Source organism: Stegodyphus dumicola, chromosome 4, assembly GCF_044657685.1.
Source record: "Stegodyphus dumicola isolate Sdum_Otavi_A_Nest chromosome 4, ASM4465768v1".
Taxonomy (NCBI): Eukaryota; Metazoa; Arthropoda; class Arachnida; order Araneae; family Eresidae; genus Stegodyphus; species Stegodyphus dumicola.
Window position 1 is genome coordinate 83,888,309 of NC_140771.1, and position 20,049 is coordinate 83,908,357.

The 20,049-nt window shown below is 32.1% G+C and overlaps 1 protein-coding gene and 1 long non-coding RNA gene across 2 annotated transcripts in view; one reads left to right on the plus strand and one right to left on the minus strand.

Annotated features, from left to right (window-relative positions):
* Nucleotides 1–7,738, minus strand: part of LOC146997593 (uncharacterized) — a 131,751-nt gene extending 124,013 nt beyond the window's left edge. Inside the window, exon 1 of the long non-coding RNA XR_015040701.1 lies at nt 7,203–7,738. This is a non-coding gene — a long non-coding RNA (uncharacterized LOC146997593). The remainder of the gene's footprint in view (nt 1–7,202) is intronic.
* Nucleotides 1–20,049, plus strand: part of LOC118188507 (uncharacterized) — a 237,452-nt gene that overhangs the window by 204,297 nt on the left and 13,106 nt on the right. Inside the window, exons 9-11 of the mRNA XM_085815140.1 lie at nt 9,981–10,070; nt 14,088–14,193; nt 15,417–15,569. Coding sequence (XP_085671266.1) covers nt 9,981–10,070; nt 14,088–14,193; nt 15,417–15,569 — 349 coding nt within the window. The remainder of the gene's footprint in view (nt 1–9,980; nt 10,071–14,087; nt 14,194–15,416; nt 15,570–20,049) is intronic.

Consider the following 20,049-nt stretch of genomic DNA (forward strand, 5'->3'; position numbering starts at 1 on the left):
AAATGATTTCATCCACACATCCACGCTGTTGCAGAGCTGGAATCACGTGGCTGTGCAAAAGAGACGCATATCTCTGACCAGTGACGGTTGCGGTAACAGGACCGGAAGCACCCGTCTGCTCAAAAAAATATGGTTGTAGGATGAATGATGCCGTAAAGCCACACCATACCGTGACCTTTTCAGGATGAAGTGGTACGGGGAGCGTTGCCAGTGGATTTTCTGTTGCCCATATTCGACAATTCTGGGTATTCACGTATCCTGTCAGATGGAAATGGACTTCATCTGTCCACAAAATTTTCCACGGCCATTCATTATCCACTTCCATGCGATCCAGGAATTCTAACGCAAACGTCTTCCTAGCTGTCAGGTCAGACGGAAGCAACTCCTGCACATGACCAATTTTGTACGGATAGCATAGCAGGATGTTTCATACAATTTTCAGCACCGTGCTCGTAGGCCTGTCCAATGTTCGGGCAATTCCTCGTGCACTGCACGGTTGCACACCACCGGCCGACGCCTCCTGTAATGCTGTGGCCACTTCTTCAACTACCGTCGAATGCACTCATTTTCTCCCTCTACCAGATTGCACATAAAACGAACCTGTCGTTTCGAATTTTTGCATCATTTTCTTTAGACCTACGACACTCATTGGACCAACGCCTTCTTTCATACCCTTCAGTGTCCTGAATTTTTGCAGAGCTACTCTTGCACAATCATCATTCTTGTAATACAGCTTTACCAGCAGAGCGCGGTCCTGCAGTGAAACACCCATGGCGAAGTCTGAGACTCGAAATGAGGAACTGCCTGGTACCTGGCAGCTTTATAACACTGAAATTTAACTAACATTTTAATTTAAGTCTTCTTCCGCTTGCAGCGCCATCTGTTGCTAACTTTTGAAACTAAATTTTTTCTTCTGCCATACGCTTTCCGCCTTCTTCAATAACATTCCTTTCAAATTTCACATCATTTTCATCAGTGGTTCTTTTTTTATAGCGTTTCGAAACTTAAACTTTAATTATAATCACCCTGTATATATATATATATATATATATCAATCAGTCAATATAAAATACGAAATTCAAAATTATAACTTAAATTAGCAATAGCCCCGTAATTCGTCATTTTAATTTGTAATCTCCTATTTTATATTCCAGTAGAAGCAAAATTGTTTATAGCAACTTTCTGGACTGCATCTTTCAAAATTATTCCGTGTCTTTATATAATCCTGCTGTCATGCGGCAAGCTCTTATCCAGTCAGATGAATGAAATCTTTTTCTTATATATATCACGTTTTGCTGATGCGTACTCCTGTTCTCTACTTCGCTGGCTTGCTAGAGGAAATTATGTTACAACGGATTAGTAATAAATAAATATGAATGACTATTAACAATCAATTAATAATTATAAACTAATAATTAATTTTAAAAAATGTACATATCTGTAACACAAAATAAAATATTTTCAAATATCTTTAAAATACTCTTCTAGTTTATTCAGTGTTCGAAATTTGCGTTTTCAGAAAACAGGGTTGGCTATTTCTAGAAAGGAACGCAGATGCGTAACTTTCTGAAAATCACCGGATTGGGATAAGGGTGCTAATGATATGTTTCAAGAGAGAAACCTGTCTTTAGTTTGCGCACGCTTCCTCATGCCGCGGCACCATTATGAAGGTTTCTTTCTTTTCGAATAGCGGTCGACTTGTATAAAGGTGCGGCACCGTTATGCTAGGGCACTGAATCCACCAGTAGTCGAGCGCTTAAATTGCTGAGCACTGTAGTTCAGACCAAGGTTCGAATCCTGGCAAACGGGCTGGCTGTGTGGGCCTTTTCATGGTTTTCCCGATGCTAACGTGTATACTAGGCAGTTTCCCTTAGAAAGTCTTCCACAGAGGCATCCCTCTTCTTAGGCAGTTCTAAAAAATAAGCCATACCAACAAACAACGATACCAAAGCAGATAACGAATAAACCATACCAAAGCTGGGGCACCGGTCTGAAGCGGGCCCGTTCCCTTCAACGGTGCACCTCATGCAAATCATTCCTAATCCAGTGGCTCATTACAAATGTGGACAGCTTAGCCATATGGCAGCAGTTACGTCGTAAACTTTGACAGTCCATGTGGAATATGCTCTTGACAAGGAAAAGAAAATTATATCCATAAACGTGGCATTTTAAATTAACTCATAAGCACCTTTCTCATGTGAACAAGTTGCCTCATTGACGAAATAAAAATAATAATAAAAAAAGAACTCATGCATCTGTACCTTGCAATTTTCTTTCCTCATAAAAACGCAGAACCTGCTAATTTCAATAGTAGTCACCGTTTATTAACTTCGCTGAAGAAGAGAAAAGCAATAAAATTATTTGAAAGTTTCTGCGTGCGAACTGTTCAATTTAAACCGATCTTTGTCATGCAGCGTCAAAGGTTATTTCTTATGAAAAGTTTTAGAATTAAAGTACGACGTTTTCCTTCTGTCGAACAATAGAATGTTTTCCACCCAAAAAAAATGTTTGAATTAGGTAATACCTTGTTATGAATAACTGCTGATAAAAGAGAAATTTCGCTAACAGATCCTTTATTAACGCAGTTATTTTTGAAAGAATAGGATGTCAGTTTTTTAAAGTCAAGAAATTACTTAGCAGCAGCTTTGAAAATTGGTGTCTTTGATGGTAAATAATATTTACGAGAATTTAGCTTTATTAGCTAACTTTTCTATTTGGAACAACCAGTCTTTTTTGTTTATTCTCGAGGGTAAATTAAAGAATTTACATATTGCAAGTAAGATCATATGCACACTGCATAGATTGAGACATGTCAGATAAATCGAATCGACCTTGAACTGAATTGAAAAAGGTCAAATTATTTACAGTGCTCCTTAAGATTTAAAATCTACATATTAATAAAAGTTTATGCACCGTGTACAGAAATCAAATACTCTATGTTCTTACCCGGATTCTTTTTAACTTCGCAGCCGTTGGTCGTATTTCGAATTACGAAAATGTTTTAAATGACACAAAGCATCATGTTTTCGTAATTTTTAATTTAAAAAAGTAATTAATTTTGTAGAAAACACACAATATAACTTTTTACACATTCCCCCAGTTCCTATGGGACCCTCAACAGTGACCGAGTGATTGAGACCGATGGATACTGGTAGTTCGACCTGGTTTGAGTTCGATCCGAGGCAAACAAGCTGGCTATTCGATTGGTTTTCCCCATGTGCAGGTGTAAACGAGCCAGTTCCCGTCAGAAAAACCTCTACAATGGCGTCCCTCCTCCAAGTGTTTTAGTTTTTTAATGCATTTCATAATCATTATTTAATAATTAGAATTTGTATTTTAAATTGCTAGACTATGTTTCCTTTTCATGCTTTGATAATACATGCTTACTTACGAGAAATCTCAATAATTTGGGAATCTTTAAAAAAATCGCGAAAGCGACAAACTTGCACCTGATAAGAAACTTTTATCTTTTTATCTGGAAGAAATCGCCGCACTGCTCCAAGATGGTTGCGTTTATACTCGAGTACCATTTTATTTCCTTTTTATTTTATGTGAATAACAAAATAACGTTTTCATAATTTAGTAGAATAGGAAAAAAATATGTATATTATTTTAGGAAAAATAAAAAATAATTTCTTGCTTTAACGAAAGTACTTAAAAAATAATGCAGTTGATGTTAGGATCTGCGTAAATAAAAAAAAGAATTTCCTTATTTATTTTGAATCAATATAGAAATGAACTGTGAGTTTAAGCCAAGGGGGGAAAATTCATTGCTTGATTTTGTTCAAAAAAACATTGTTTTGTATTTTTTCCAGAGGAAATAAAACTATTTTATTTTTCTTACAATTGTTATAATCTTTATGGAATTTAAATAAGATAAGTGAAAAGATAAAATTTTGGAACTTACTTATCATTACAGCCCAAAATTATGCATAAGCCGCAAACGTCGCCAGACAATCAACGAACGCTCTTAAACTCTGTCACTTAAAATCCGCCCATCACAAGAAGATATCTGTGTACCATTAGCGAGAGAATAAACACCACCAACGGCCGAGTGATTAAGATCGCGGAGTACTGGGAGTTCAACTCGGACTCAAGCCTAGGCGAACGGGCTGGCTGTATGGTTCGTTCTCATGCGTGAATATGAGCCAGTTTTCTTTAGAAAATTCTCCATTAAATCCTTTTCCTTAGGCTAATTGTCCTGTGTTATTTACAGTATTCAAATAGCGTAATCTATCTTGCAATAAAATCATAAATTTAAAATTGTAAGTTTATAGGGTGTATGGCCTTAGGACGAGATTTATTTTTTTATTTTATTTATTTATTTATTTATTTTGTGCTTTCACAGAAATATGGCAGCAACAAAGTATATGTAAAAATTATACAGTAAACGACGCTTAATGTGATCTCGGTTAATGTTATCATTCGGATATTGTTATCGATTTTCCGAAGGGATGCTTTCTTGGGGGACTTTCTAAGGGATCCTGGCTTGTATTTAAATTATACATGAAAAAAAAAAAACCTACCGAAGCACCCATGCAGCTAATCTGGTGGTTGATATTCGAACCTGGATTAATCGAACTAGCAGTGTTCAGCGATCTTATCCACTCAAAAATTAGTTAGATTCATAGAAGAGCAGTGATAATCCATTTCAAGTAGACCACTACGCCATTAGACCAGATATTTATAATTCTAAATCATTCATGTTTTGTAATTTATTTCTACCAAGTAAATTTTATCTTTGTGTTTAAAATATGCTGCTTAAAAGTTTTTCTTGGCACAGCGCTTCCTAGATGTACATAATGTTCTTTTCTCCTCGTTCATTCTATCAGAATCCGAAACGTGATTGGAATCTCTTTTAATGATAATAAAAATTGACGGTGAATAGTTCTTCCCGCTCATAGCACGGAAATTCCCGTGTTATACAATATTACTCAAGGCTAAACATCAGCATGTATCACAGTACTTTCCCGATGATAAGGGAAAAGAAAGATTCACGGGAAAAACGAGTCTTATAAAAGTAAAAATCGGCGAAATCGTAAAATGCTTGGAGGAAAATGAGAAACGTGACGACTTTCTTTTGCTAATAAGACTTTCCGTGACGAATATTACCCATTTATATGTTCTTGGCAACCCGCAGTCACCATTTGTTTCAAGAATGTTTCTATGGGATATAGCTATCTAGTAATCTTATCTACACGCGCGGATATGCAATCTTTAATTGCATTACTTAGAAACATAATCGGCAATTTTTTCCTACTCCTAAATTGATTCGCTCTTTCCTCGAAAATGTTTTCGTCGTGCCATACAGAAGCTCTTCTAGATATTGAAAGTTGGTTGTTGATGTGACACTTGCACACATGGCGACACACAAGTGGTATTTGCGCACATGAAACATGAAATTATCTAACAGGTGTAAGCAGTTGTAGACTGACATGAGATGGTTTACTGACATGATTTTTCTTAACGGTGTCTATTTCTACTTTGAGTGCTTCTTGTGTGTTATTAGTTTTTCCGAGTTCTTTTCAGAGCATTTATATAAAATGATTCATCTTTATTGAAACATCTAAGGGCAAGTCATGCGCAATCTATAATCTCTATCTATATCGACAGTTTCGTGTTAATGCAAATTTTAAAGTGGCAATGTGGATTTGCATTAAAAGCAAAACTGAAAGATTCAGGGTGGATGATGACGCAAACCGTAGTAGTTTTGAAAGTTAAATATATCTAAGTATTTTGGGGGATATTTCGGCATTTTAAAGGTACCTCACTCCTTAAGATTCTTATCATTCTTTACATAGAAACACATAATTAACACACGTAAATGTGTTTTAATAAGACTTGTGCTTGAACATCCTCCTTCAGTGCAATCAATAAATCAGTTATTAATTTTTGCATCGAATCACTATAAATGCGTCGTTTCACATTTCATTCGAGTCTATTGCCATTCGGCAAAATTTGAGATATTTGTCTTTCAAATTGAAACTGTCTCTTTAGGATTAATTAAATAAGCTATTTGAAAGCAATAGATGCAGTTCTTAGAACATACGTTTCTTACTTTTGAATCGGATTGATTTAAATAACGAAAATGCGTTTAATTCATAATCTGTTTAATTAAAAATATTATATACTTTCATAAAATGTCGTTATACATTTTAATGATTTATTTCATATTTTGTAAAACTTTAATGAATTCAAAAAGACTGCCCTTCCACGTTCTGGTTTCGTGAAGGAAACAAGAATCTTGTTTTCGTCGTTCTGTGTTTTCGTGAATCTTGTTTCGTCTTTCCACGTTCTTGTTTTCGTGACTGCCCTTCCCGTGATCATAACTTAATTGATATTCGTAATTTTCATTCAAAAGTTTCGATGGAATAAAAAAATGTGTAACAAGTATATATAGCTAATGAAATTTCCCGGCAAAGTCTAGTACAGATTTAAAAAAATAAAGAAAGAAAATAAAAGAAAGAAAGAAAACAAAGGGCGAAAAAGGACTAATATGTAAAAAGATTCAGATTTTAACGTAGCACCAGAAAGTTTGTTTAGGCTTTTTTATGCTCTCGCCAAGCTTACAGTTTACCAATCTCCTTGGATTTATTCTTGCTTACACAACTTTTTTTGGACTTTATTATTAATCATCGCTTTCTTTGCAGTTGCAGTACATAAAACTCAAATGTAAAATCAAAAATATTTGAACAGCAGTTTATTTTTAAATTCCCGATAGAGTGCGAAGTGTTGCCATACATTTTATATTTTTTCAGTCTTTTCTCAGTTCATCCTATCAATGTTCAGATTTCTTAACAGGATTATAGACATAACTGTTTTTTACCTTTGGTATTAAATATCACTTTCTTCACAGTTATGCCATATAAAATTCAACAAAATCACAAAATTTTTAAAAGAAGCATATATATGTTTTTAAAAATTTATATATATATATATATATATAAGCATACAGTTTAGCCTATAAGTTTTTCATATTAAGATGACTTAACAACTTTTTTGTCTTTTTATTATTAACTTTTTGTCTTTTTAACTTTATTCATTAGAGATGACTTTCTTCGCATTAACGTGACATAATATTCAACAGCGAAATTCCGAAATATTTAAAAACAGAATATCTGGAATTCTCGATACAGTGTCAAATGTTATCATGTATATGTATATAAATGTAACATATAAAAATATTAAAGCAAACTACTAACTTTGCAGTAGTCCCGTTATTGCTCATTTTCATTTGGATATTTGCTCTTTCCATCCTTTACATAACGATGATGATGTAGCTAATTCGGAATTAAAACTCAAAATTTCCAGGACAACTACGCACTCTACTTCTTTGCTTGCTTCATGCCAGATGCTGTCGCTTATCTCTCTCTGTCATAAATTGTATGTTTCAAAATGTTAATTTCAAAGAATTATGAAGATTGAGTGAAAGTTGCGCTTTGCTTTAGGAATGCGAATGAGAAGACACAAATAATTGTAATCGTAGCCGATTGTTCTAGATGATGCTGGCATAGTTACGTGTCGAAGAAGAAACTTTCAGACATTGAGTACTTTGTAAATAACACGACACTTAATTTTATTCCTTGATGAATTATTTTTTATGGCACATTTTCTCCTTTTCACATCACTATAGATGCGACAAGAACTCCACAATTCTATATACATTTTTAGACATTCTACCGCATTTTTAGACAGCAGCGAAGCAATGACACACGTTACCAGGGCAAGAGATAGTAGGAAAGTGAGCATGCATTTCAGCGAAATCCTACAAAAGTCGAATTTTGAATTTAAGTTCTGAATGGTGATTGGACAAGATATTACGCCAACGCAGATGCGGTTAGTTTTTTAAGTGACGCATTTTATAGTCTAGGGAGGGAACGTAGCCAAGTTAAAATTAGTAACTTTCATATTTTTATTTTCATATATAAGTTTCATATTTTTATTTTACACATATATAAGTTTTCTTTAAAAATAATGACTAACGAGAAAAACTTGTTGTCAACATCCTTTTATTAAAAATGTGCTACGGATAAAAAAAAAAAGGGGAGCATTGAGACTGATAATACCTCTCGTGTTATAAAAGAAATACAAATATTTAATGTTTTTATGCAACGGGATTTCTGATATGAACAATAATATCTCTTACTTTTCTCTTCCTCGTTATTTTCCATTTATATTGCCCACTATCATTTGTACGTTTACGGTAGAATTTAAATAATGTTTAATCGGTTTTATTTGCTTAGTATTGTGTTTACCTTTATAAGCTTTAGTTCAGTTATGGTGTTTCATTGTGAGTGGAATTTTATATTGATTTTTAAACTTATTTCCTGATAAGCTGTCTAGTTCAAATTCTGTACACACACTCTTTATCGATGACAATGCAAAGCGATAAAGTGAATTTTTTCAAAACTCGATTTAGATTCTTTGTTTAATATTTTTCGCACATATCTTCATTAAACAAAGTAAATTATAGTGTTTAAGCCATCGAATACAGTGCGAAAAAGGCCTTTCAATGAAACTTGTATGAAAATTACCTTAATTCCTGAATTTCTTGTGAATGTTGAAAATCGCTGGATTTTTTAGATTGATATTTAAGATTTTAAAATTTCATCACCTAAAAATATATCGAATGTAAAGTTTTGAAATTTTCACTGATTATAAAACAAAATTTTGGTCCTCTTTTTAAAACACGAATGGTAGAAAAAAAATATTAATTGATAGATATTCTGAATATTTTTTTTTAAAAAAAAGGGTTACAGTCCGAAGTAGATAGAGAAAAAAAGAATTTCCTGTGCAACACTGCTTTGAGCTTTCCATTTTGGCGGACTTGATGACGAATTGGCAATATTAGTTTTTATAACCTTTTTGTTGAAAACCTGAAACAGAGATTGAAAAACAGAGAGAAAATTCGAATTTAAAAAAAAAAGATTTTTTTACAATAAGCTTTTTTTTTTAAATGGATATAATAATGAATGCTCTGAAAGGAAAAAAATAATTAGTTTAATGAAAATAATAGATTAAATTATTCTATCGACGTAATTCATCTCACAATTTTATATCGCGAATAATAAAAGCGTGAGACGCTCAAGATAAATTATAAAAGATAATGGTTTATACATTTGGCAATGAAATTCAGTTAATAGATTTCGTTGTTCAGGCGTCCCACGCTTTTATTATTAGAGATATAAAATTGTAGAAAAATTTTCGCAATAGAATTATTTAATCCCACTAAACTATATGATAAATTATTTTTCTCCTTTTAGTGCATTCATTATCATATACATTTTAAATAAAAGTTTATGTGAAAAAAGTTGTATTGTGTAAACTTTTTAATTGTATTTTATGATGTTTTATTAAATGATCCTTTTCATTTTGTGTTATGAAATTACATATAAAACACTGTTGGAAAGTTCAGATACGTGATCATTTGTGATCCAAGACCGAATTAGTTCATTTTGCTTTATGGGGTAAATTTCTGAAAACTAACGGGCTTCAAAAAGCGTCAACCGAGGTTTCAGCTTAATATTCATTTGCGACCTCTATATTCAAGAAGTTTAATTGGCGTAAAATGTTGTTATGGTATTTTCTCCTTATTAAGAGTTCAAACTGTTTTACATCAATTGCAAAACGCCATTGTTGCGAAATTATAATTTTCTTTTGTTGTTTTATATCTTAGGCTCCGCATACATCCGTATACATTTATGGGCAGCTTTCAAAATTATGAGTCATTCATATGTTAATTATACGTGTCTATCTATCGAGAAAAAAACAATACGATCATACTAACAAACCTTGCTTGAATTAAAGAAATGTGGGATTTCTAAGTATGCGGATATTTCATTTTCAAAGAAGTACTTTAAAAAAAAATTGGGACCATTGTTTCTTATTTCCTTAATTTATTTTATTAATTTCAGTTTTCTTACTAATTCTAGACAAATAAACTTTTTTCAATTAATTTAGATATTTGTCCTTTTCTCCAGGATAACAAGGGACACGGTCACAGTCATGTTCACCTTCCGGACGAAATACCTACACTTATATCGGTCAAGAGCAAGTCAGAGACACAATTGGTAAGTGTGCCATTTTAGCTTTGAGCGGAATTCTTCGTGATTTCGTCGAGCAGTCGTCGTTCTAAAAGATAATTATAGTCGTGGTGATTGCTAAAATTAAATTATAGTACTTGCGAATCAATTGATAATTCTGCGTTTCCTTTCCGGCCTAGCTTTTGGAATAAAATTTTCTAACCATTGTAGGCTGGGCCAGATTTGGACTTTTAGAAGTCCTAAGTACTTAAAAGAATTTTGCGCCCTATATATGTTTACACCAAATTTTTCTTCATTCCTTCTCTCTCTCGGTTTGCACCATATCATTGGTAAAAACCGGCAGTGGAAAAATTTTTGGTGCCCCCCCCCTTTTTTTTTCTGAATACCTAAGAAACTTTTTGTTGCGCCCTCTTTCCTTGATCCTCAAACGCGTACTTATATTGCTTAATAGTTAGTCCGGGTGAAATTCTGTAGTTCGAAGTGTAAGAACTTCTTATTATTAGAAAGCTAAGTTTAGCAAGTACATTTGAACTGGCTGCCTGTGATCGATGTAGTGGTTAACAATACTGACTGATGTATTGTTCAGCCTCGTCTCAAATCCTGAAGAAGGTTTCGATGTTTGTAATGCCCTTTGAAGAAACAACATATTAACTTTCCTGCAGCTAATTAATTTCTTTCAAAAGATTCCTTATTACGCAAGGACTTGAAGATTTATTGTTCTTAAAATTTGTAAATTATGAATCTACTCTCTGCATTGGGAAAAGATATTTGTCATTCCGAATAAAAATATGAATATAATAGTAGGATATTTACTTTTTCTTTTAAAATGCCTTTATATTATAAGCTTGCACATAGTTACTTTATTTTATAAACATAAGATGCAGAGGCTTATCACGACATTATAATTTTTTGTTTGATCGAATTTTATGGACTCCATTTAACTGTGGACTTCATGAATTTTTTTTATTTCTAACGCAGTTGCATTTTATTTTTAGTTTTCTTTCATGTAAGTATAACTCAAATTTTTAAATTATATATTGTAATATGAAAAATGTAAATACATTGGTTATTATTTAAAATTAAAATAAATTTAGTTAATGATGGATGCTATTAAGCTCTGGAAAAGACCACGTGTCCTTACTCATAGTCTACTGAATGAACTGAACTAAGTCTATAGTGTCTGCGCAGCATGCAAGCACTTTAAATACTAGCGAGCCGAAAGTCCTCTCTTGGCTTGATGGTAGGGGCAGAAGGTATGGAGACTGTCGGAAGAGTGGACTCTAATAAATGTAAATTAAGAGAGTTTGATTTTATTTAGAAGTATTATTTTAATCAATATCTTCAACTACGTATTGTCTTGCAAATCATCGATATTTGTATTTAATTGTAGTTGAGATAAAGAGTATCTGTTTTTGAAATTGACGGATGTATTTAAAATTAAAACCTGCTCCATTTGGGTCGAATAGCTGCCATAACACCAAATCACATATTAATGATATACATTGTAACGGAAATCTACATCCAACTTTGCAGGAATATACCATGAAAAACTAATTTTAATAATTTATTCATTCAGAATTATAGTTTTTATTCGGAAACGCGTTTTATGTAAACTTCTAACGGAAAAGAATTATTTAATGTAATAAATCATAGCATATTTCATGCTTTTAGCTAACTTATATATGTTCTATGAATCTTATGCAACTCATTAAGGTTCCTGTCACATATGCGCCCGCTACGCGGGACAGGACATCGAAAGGGACATTTCTCAAAAGCCGCACATTTCCACGAAACCTACGTAGCTAGGTTACCATTTTCACTTACTAAACAGACTTGAACACCAAACAGTAATCGATTATCGCACAGACTGGGATCGTGTGATCCTTCAGAAGCAGAACTTTCGTCTGATTGGTTGATCTCTACGCGGGACAGAGCTGCAGACGGAACATTTTCGACGAAGTTTTAAAATATCCCGCGTAGCCGGGACATCTTTTCCGTAGCTTCGCTTCCAGCGGAGCAAGTTCTTCTAGGAATCCTCCCTAAAATTAGTTCATGGCAAATAACGGTAATCAACGCCCTAACATAAAAAATTTTCAACAGCGTTGTGAAAAGGCCTAAAAGTAATTAGTGCACGAAAATGCAGGACGCAAGAGGAAAAAAGGGGGGGGGCATTTTCATACCTTATGATATATTTTTAAAAGGAATAAATACATAAAACCTTACTTAATACCGAAGCTGCTAACAAGGTGGAAGGAACATAAGAAAAATATAAGTTATGAATTATCTCATAATATATTTTTTCGCGAAAATCTTCAGATTACTTTCGATCTATCTATTTTATCCAAAGTCTAATACGGTCCTTTCATTGACATAAATGTCTTAAATACTAAAATTCAATGACTCTGATTTATATTTTAAAATACTTTTTCATTAAAACTTGTTGTGAACTTCAAATACCGTTTCCGGTTGTTTATTAAAAATTGTTATGAGCTTTAAGTATTACCACTTCAGGTTGTCCAGTTTTACCCAGTATCTAATCAACTGTTCTTATGAACACAGAAAACTTAATTAAAGAAAACAGAAATTATTGGAAGTTCAATATAAAAGAAATCTTGGACCAAAAAAAATCATTACACACAGACAGACATTATTGTGAAAAGAGTTAAAATGTGTTGTGGGGACCCTAATTCATGCTTGTTCACAGAAAACTCGCTATCAAATTTGTCAACGAAAAAAAAATTATCACCCTTACTTATATATTTAGGTTGGCGGAAGGTTTGGGAGAAGGAAGAAGGAACATAAAGAGATCTGTCATAAGCCGAGGGTTCTTAACAAAGGGGAATTCCCCTTACTGAGAAGACCAGGTCTCTACATTAAAACTCATACAATTGCTAATTCTTTCACTCAGTTTGCCCTACCAATGACAGAGTGTTTAAAACTGCTAAATACTGGAAGTTCGACCCATGTTTGATCCCAGACAAATAGATTGCTACATTGTTGTGTTTCGGGGTATAACCCGTTTTGTAACGTGCATACGAGTCAGTTTCTTCTAGAAAGTCCTCCACGAAGGCATCCCTTCCTTTGTGGATTTTGCGATATTCCAACAGCCTAACTTAGCTTAATCTTTCCTCCAATTTCTACTAAACTGCTTGCCAGTCAAATATGCGTAATTTTCTGGAAGCTTTGCATACAGTAGTGTAGACGCATAAATATAGCATGATCAAGCAAATATGCGCGCCGCATAGAGTCGCCGCAGTTGTCGGCATTACATAGGTTCGACTTCAAAGCGTAGAGTCGACAGCATTACGTAGGCTCGACAATAAGATACATCCATACAAACAATTTCATTATCAGCTCCATGTCAGCATGTAATTTGATTTTTCAACACAAAAGGTCTTTTTGTTGCCATACCGCGTTTTAAAATGCTAAAATGATTGAAAGAATATAAGGCACTGCCCTCATGAATATAAGGAGACCCGTTTTAAATAAATAGAAAAGTAAGAGATGTAGATGAAGTGGTAAATGCATGAAGTGGAAAAAATGGCATCTATGTTTCGAACATAATTTTCCTTGCCGCGGAATTTCTACAAATTTTTCGGAGTGCATTGCCGAAAAATGTCACTGGGACTTTAAAGGCATAGAATTCACAGTAAATTGAGACCGAAAATATTGAATCACGCATATTTTGCATTTACACGTTGATTTTTGGTTTGCTACGAGAGAGGGAGGGAGATGAATGTTTTTCTCGAAGCATGTCTATTAATGCAATATTCATTTTTTTACGTTAGTTTTATCAAGGCAGAGTTTAATATTCAAAGCACCGGCATCATTCATATATTCATATCCCCAACATTATTCTCCTTTCATGTGAATGAGAAACAACTTCTGTGAATTTTAGTATGTTACATCGATGGTTCTATCACTCTTTTCTGTTCACAAATTTAATCACGAAATTATTTAGCTTTCCAATGATTAATGTATGATAAAATGTATACATTAAAATTTTATGAATTATTTATGAACATAACATCTTTCTCATTCTAGCCTGTATCCAGGGAACAATCCAGCTCATCTTTAGACACTGAAGTTGTTGAGGTTGAAGCTATGAAAAAGCCTCCAAATCTTATGGTATCTAAACCGCTGTGTTTGGGTAATTTCATTTACATTTATTATATATGTATTTGTCTAGATAATTTGATGATTAAGGATTATCAAAATTTTATGTTGCAATAAAATATAATTATAACGCAATATAAGCATATAGATGTTGTTTGCTATGACATAAAAGGTAAGTAAATAAATTAATGATAAGCTTATTAACTGTTTTTAACAGCGCTGAAATTAAATAGTTGTAGACACTTTGCAGAAATAGATGCTGAGATTATTAAATTGTACAAAGTGTGCAACATCCCTAATTTATTGAATGTGAAATCTTACAAATTATGCAAATTTATGTTAGTTATACATTAAATTATGGAACATGCATAATTTATTAATGTTTGTGTAAATTCTGCATGCTGTGCAACCTAAACATAAGATTAAAATATTTGAATTTCTCAGCATCTTAGACATTTTAATTATTAAACCTCCGATTCTCTAATGGCCAGAATAATGCTTTAAATTAAAATGAACAACAAACGTATCTGTATCCTGTCTAACATTAAACTCTTTATTTCAATTCCCAATGATCTATCTCGAATAATTTCTTTGATGTGTTAATATTGATGTTTATTCCTTGAGTGGATGGAGAGAATTAGAATTTATGAATAAAAATGTTTAATTTTCTTCTTCCATGTTCCATACAATACATGAAAAACTAAAAATTTTCTTTGATTATAGTTTGAAGAATCCGATGAATGCCATTTCATAATATTTTTTAAAATTTCTATCTGAGTTTACAAAGCAACATGTCTTTAGAATTCTGCTGTGAGAAAGCTTTACACAATTTCTTTAGAATTCTATAGAGAAGCACAAATTGTACATATATTGTAAAGCAAAGCACTTCTATACAATATTTCCTATAAAGTTCTGTAGGAATTTCTATAGAACACTATAAACCTCTGTAAAAAAAGTTGTAATAGTTGACCTCTAGATGCCTTGTTAAAGTGCCTACATATAAGCCTTTGGCGACATTTGAAATTTGCACATTACAGATTAAGCGAGTAAGTTTGCCAGTTTTGGCTATTAAGCGCTGTGCTTAAAAAAAGGTATGCTGCTGTTGTTGCTGCTTTAAAAACAGGTACCAATTTTTCTGATGCAAATAAATATGTGACTTCTCTATATTTGTATATTTTTACTTAAAAAAAAAAAAAAAAAAAAGATACTTTATTGTTAATGGCTGAAAAATGTTAAAACATTTTATTTCTAAAATAGGTCTTACATCAATGGCTATAGTTGTCACTCTTGGTGATTCCATTCATAATTTTGGCGACGGTCTTGCAATCGGAGCCGCATTTTCCACAGGAATTCGAGGAGGTCTCTCCACAGCCATTGCTGTGTTTTGTCATGAACTGCCTCATGAATTTGGTAAGATTTTATCGCTTATTAGAAATTATTACTTAATTTTTTATGTATTGCAACTTGTGTTTTGAGTAAAATATAAAACTATAACTGAGTATCATTTGCTTTATTAAAAATAAAGTACTTCTTGGCAAACGAAAACTTTATCCAAACAGTGCGATTTATCGCCAAAAATGGATAAGCATAACTTCGCATCTCACTTATAAGAACTTCGCTTTGAATTTATGTGACCGCGATCCTAAGTAAATCAGTTCACTTTTTGTAAGGAAGTCAAAATTAAGTTAACTGTCAAAATTATTTTTCGGTTGAAGATTTTGGAGAATATTTTTTTAAAGATCCACGAACTATGGCTATTTATTGTAAGTAGGCAAACATTATCAACATATTAAAAGAAAGCTTTAGCAATTTAAAATGCAAAATTTGATTATTTAATGAGGATTATATGCCACATTAAGAAGAAAACATCTTGAAGTTCTAATTTGATGTTCATTACGCACTTACCTTTTTTTTTTTTTTTTTTTTTTTTTTTGAGAAATCCTTTTTTTTTCTCAGAAAAAAAAAATCGGAGAATTGCATAACCTCGGCATTGTGCACTGTCCGTGATCATGATGTAAGTTACCCAGAATAAAATCATTATTTAACAATGAAATCGCTAAATTCGACGTGCATTCCATACTTCACTGAACTCCTATTTTTCTGTTTTCTTTTGCCTTTTTGGAGGAAAAGAATAAAAAAAAAAAAGATTAAAATTTGATACGTCTTATTATTTAGTATATATATTACGTCTATTTTATGTCTTTATTATTTTTTATATATATGGCAATATATTTTTGTATAAAATAGCTAACAACAACTGAATATCATTTAAAATTCGTAGTGAATTTATTATATTGAAAGAAATAACATTATAGAAATTCTAATTATTAGCCTTGGAACATCATGCATACTGAAAAAGTTAGCAGCATACGATAATGTTAAAGCATCAGATAAATACAGTTTTTATTAATTAAAACTGATAAAATTGAATATTCATAACACTTTTATAAGCTTGGGGATTTAAAAAGACTTCTTGTCATATTTCTAGACCCTCTAAATGCTATGCTAACTACCACTTGGTAGTTGATATAGCATTTAATTATATGAGGAACAATAGCAAAGAAAAAATGACAGGAACAAGAGCAAAGAAGAAATGGCAGGAACAATAGCAAGGAAGAAATGACATTAATTACATTACTGGCGTAATTACTATGAAAGTGATTCCAGTTACAGTCCCAGGTTGCACAATCTTATGCTAGGTAAAATGATAGGTTATGTTTAAATGCAGTTTCAAGCGTTATTTTGCATCATCTTGGAAGAAAAACACACCAGTATGAATCTTAAAATTAGGTAAACTTATTTTGACTTAGATTTTCTGATTTAGAGGACAATCAGATACAAATATCTCCTCTTTAGTTTTAGTTTATATATATATATATATATAATAATTTATTTCCTAAACAGTATTGATTAATTGATTATATTATCTCCTAAGTTTAATTAAAGTAGAATTATTTTAAAAGTGTGCATCCATACTGGTAAGTTATATTTTGAAAGATGTTTTGAAGTAATTTGAAAGCAAAATGTTAATAATGTTTTAACGGGGACTGGAGTTAAATCATCACGAAGAATAATATATCAATTGTAAAAGGAAAAATTAAAACATGTAATTATTGTCATTGATCGGAAATTAGTTGACTTTTCAAGGGGAACAAACCGACTCCCGTTCAATGAACAATAATTGATAAAAATACGTAAATATGAAAGTGTTTCGTCTTTACTCGAGTTATAAGTTAAAGCCAAAACGGCAATTCTAGTCAGGCCAAAAATTTCCGCGAATAGTTGCTACTCAAAGAACTTATTCTCATGAAGTATTTTAGTCAATTCAATTTGGAGTAAAAATCAATTACTGTAGAGAAATCCTGTAAAACTCGAGTAACCGTCCCCGACACTATCATCTTTATGTATTTGAGTACTATATTATTTGTAGAAATTAAACATTGGAAATTGTCATTATGAAATCGAATTCAAAGTAAAGTTGAAAATAAACATAGAAGATTATAAAAAAGATAAATAATGCAAACTTTGTAAAAACAAATCAAAGAAAACATAAAAATAATATAGAAAATAATATAAATAAGATCAGTGAATGTACATGAAGATATAAAAGCCAGAAAGGTATTAAGTAACTTACATTCTTTCTAGTGGGGGAGTTGGCAAAGTGTTCTCTTCGTGTCTGACTCAGATGTGTAGGGTGTCCGAAAATTCTTAGCGGCAGTAGGGGCTTTGAATAATATCAGTCGGAAAGACTTGGGTGAAGTAATTTATGGTAGTGGGTGGGACTTGGAATTCTTGAGGGATGTATTTTGTGGAGTTCTTATCTGAGAGAGACCTTCTGTTAAGATTTTTTTGAAAATACTAGTGAATGGAAATTAATTAATTTCTGGCTAATTGTTGTGTCGCAATGTGGGTGGGACTTGGAAGTCTTGAGGGATGTATTTTGTGGAGTTCTTATCTGAGAGAGACCTTCTGTTAAGATTTTTTTGAAAATACTAGTGAATGGAAATTAATTAATTTCTGGCTAATTGTCGTGTCACAATGATTAAGAATTTAAGAAAGGAAAAAGGCATTTTCGCTGTCCAAGAGCTAATAGACAGTCTAAAGGCAGGAAATAGGCCCATTTTTTTAGTAACAGTAAAGTAACAGTATATGTCTGAAGACAATTAGCTTTTTACAATATATACAATTGAGTAATTACACTATATACAAATCTTTCAACTGACAGTCATCCAACTTATACCGCCTTCTCAGGTTTAGGAATAATTATCATATCCCTATCAGTTAAATGATTTAGAGTGAGTATTTAACGCCTGCTCTTTTAAGGCAATGGTTGATAAATTGAAAGGGAATTAGATTATTTTTGAGAATTTTGATAAGGATCAAAATTTTGCGTTGTAAATCTATTGTATCTGTGCATATAGTTTTCATTCGTTGTATTTGATTAATTATAGTATTGTTAATTACTTTTTTGGATATGTTGGAGTTCCAATTTATTAATTTGTTAGTATTGAAATTGAAGTTTCTTGTTTTGTCAAAAAGTAAAATTTTTTTGTAGTTAATGATTTGAAGATCTAGAAAGTCTATGCTATTTTGTGAATTATTAGTTTTATTAAGTTTAAGACAATTCGGATAAATGTCGGAGTTTTCAATTTTACCAAAATTATTAATTGTAATAAGGTCATCAATATATCTGTAGGTGTGCTTGTAATAATTTAACTCTTGTGGTTGTAGATTTTTTGGGAAGTTAAATTCTTTGACAAATAAAAAGATATTACAGATCGAGGTGCTGGAATGTAAGCCCATTGGCGATCCTCTGACTTGTTTAAAAAGTTGATTTTGAAATTTGATGTAGTTATGAAAAAGTGTGCATTTTAGATAGGTTTTCCATTTGTCAAGAGTCATGATATTGAGTATATTAGGGAAAAATTTTGGTAGATCAAGTAAACTGGTATAGATTTCTTCTAGAGGAAGGGAGGTATATAAGTTTTCAAAATCATAGCAGTTAATGTTTTGGATGTTAATGGTATGAATGGTATTAATGACAGGAGTGTTATTATGAATGATCCAGCAATAGTTATGGTTAGTGTTACAATCATTGAAAATAAATTTACAGATTTTATTAAGTTGAATTGAAAAATAATAGTCTATATTTTTCTTGTAATTATTAGTTCCATTAGCTATAAATCTAAATTTTAATGGTGTTTTATGGAATTTGGGAATCGCATAAAGATTAGTAAATCTGTTGTAGTTTGCATTGAAAGTAATATTGAGTTTCTTATGAAAAGTTTTAATCCTGTTTATTATAGATGTTTCTGTAAGGTTGGCTAATTGATAAGTAGTTGCGTTGAGAAGTTCTTTATGAATAATCTCAGTGTAGAATTGTTTTCATATAATGCTAAAGTTATTAGTTGCTTTATCTATTTTTGTAATAGTAAAAAGCTGTTTTAATTTACTAATATCTGATGTAAGTTGCGACCAATTCAGTGTACTTTTAAATTTGAGGTGACTGATTTCTGTGGATATGCGTTGAAGAATTTTAGCTTTCCATTTTAAGAAGGTATCTATGGGTAAATTCAGTTGAAAGCTTGCTTTAACTATAAATTCGTTGATGTTGTTTTCGAAAGTCTTGTAACAGTAATTTGTAGTCATGTTTCTGACTGGTCTAAATTTTGTACCATAACTCATTAGTGTTTTTAGTTGATGGTTTTGTATGATATTCAGGTTGCCAGTAATTATGTGCTGGTGATGAGAATTTACGTAATTGCTGTAAATTGGTGTCTTACAATGTCATTCTGCAGTTTCATCTATTTCATGGTGGTTAGTAAGCAAGTTGCTTAAGGACCTTTGATATTTAAATGCAATCATTGGTATTGTGTCAACTGCGGGGAAG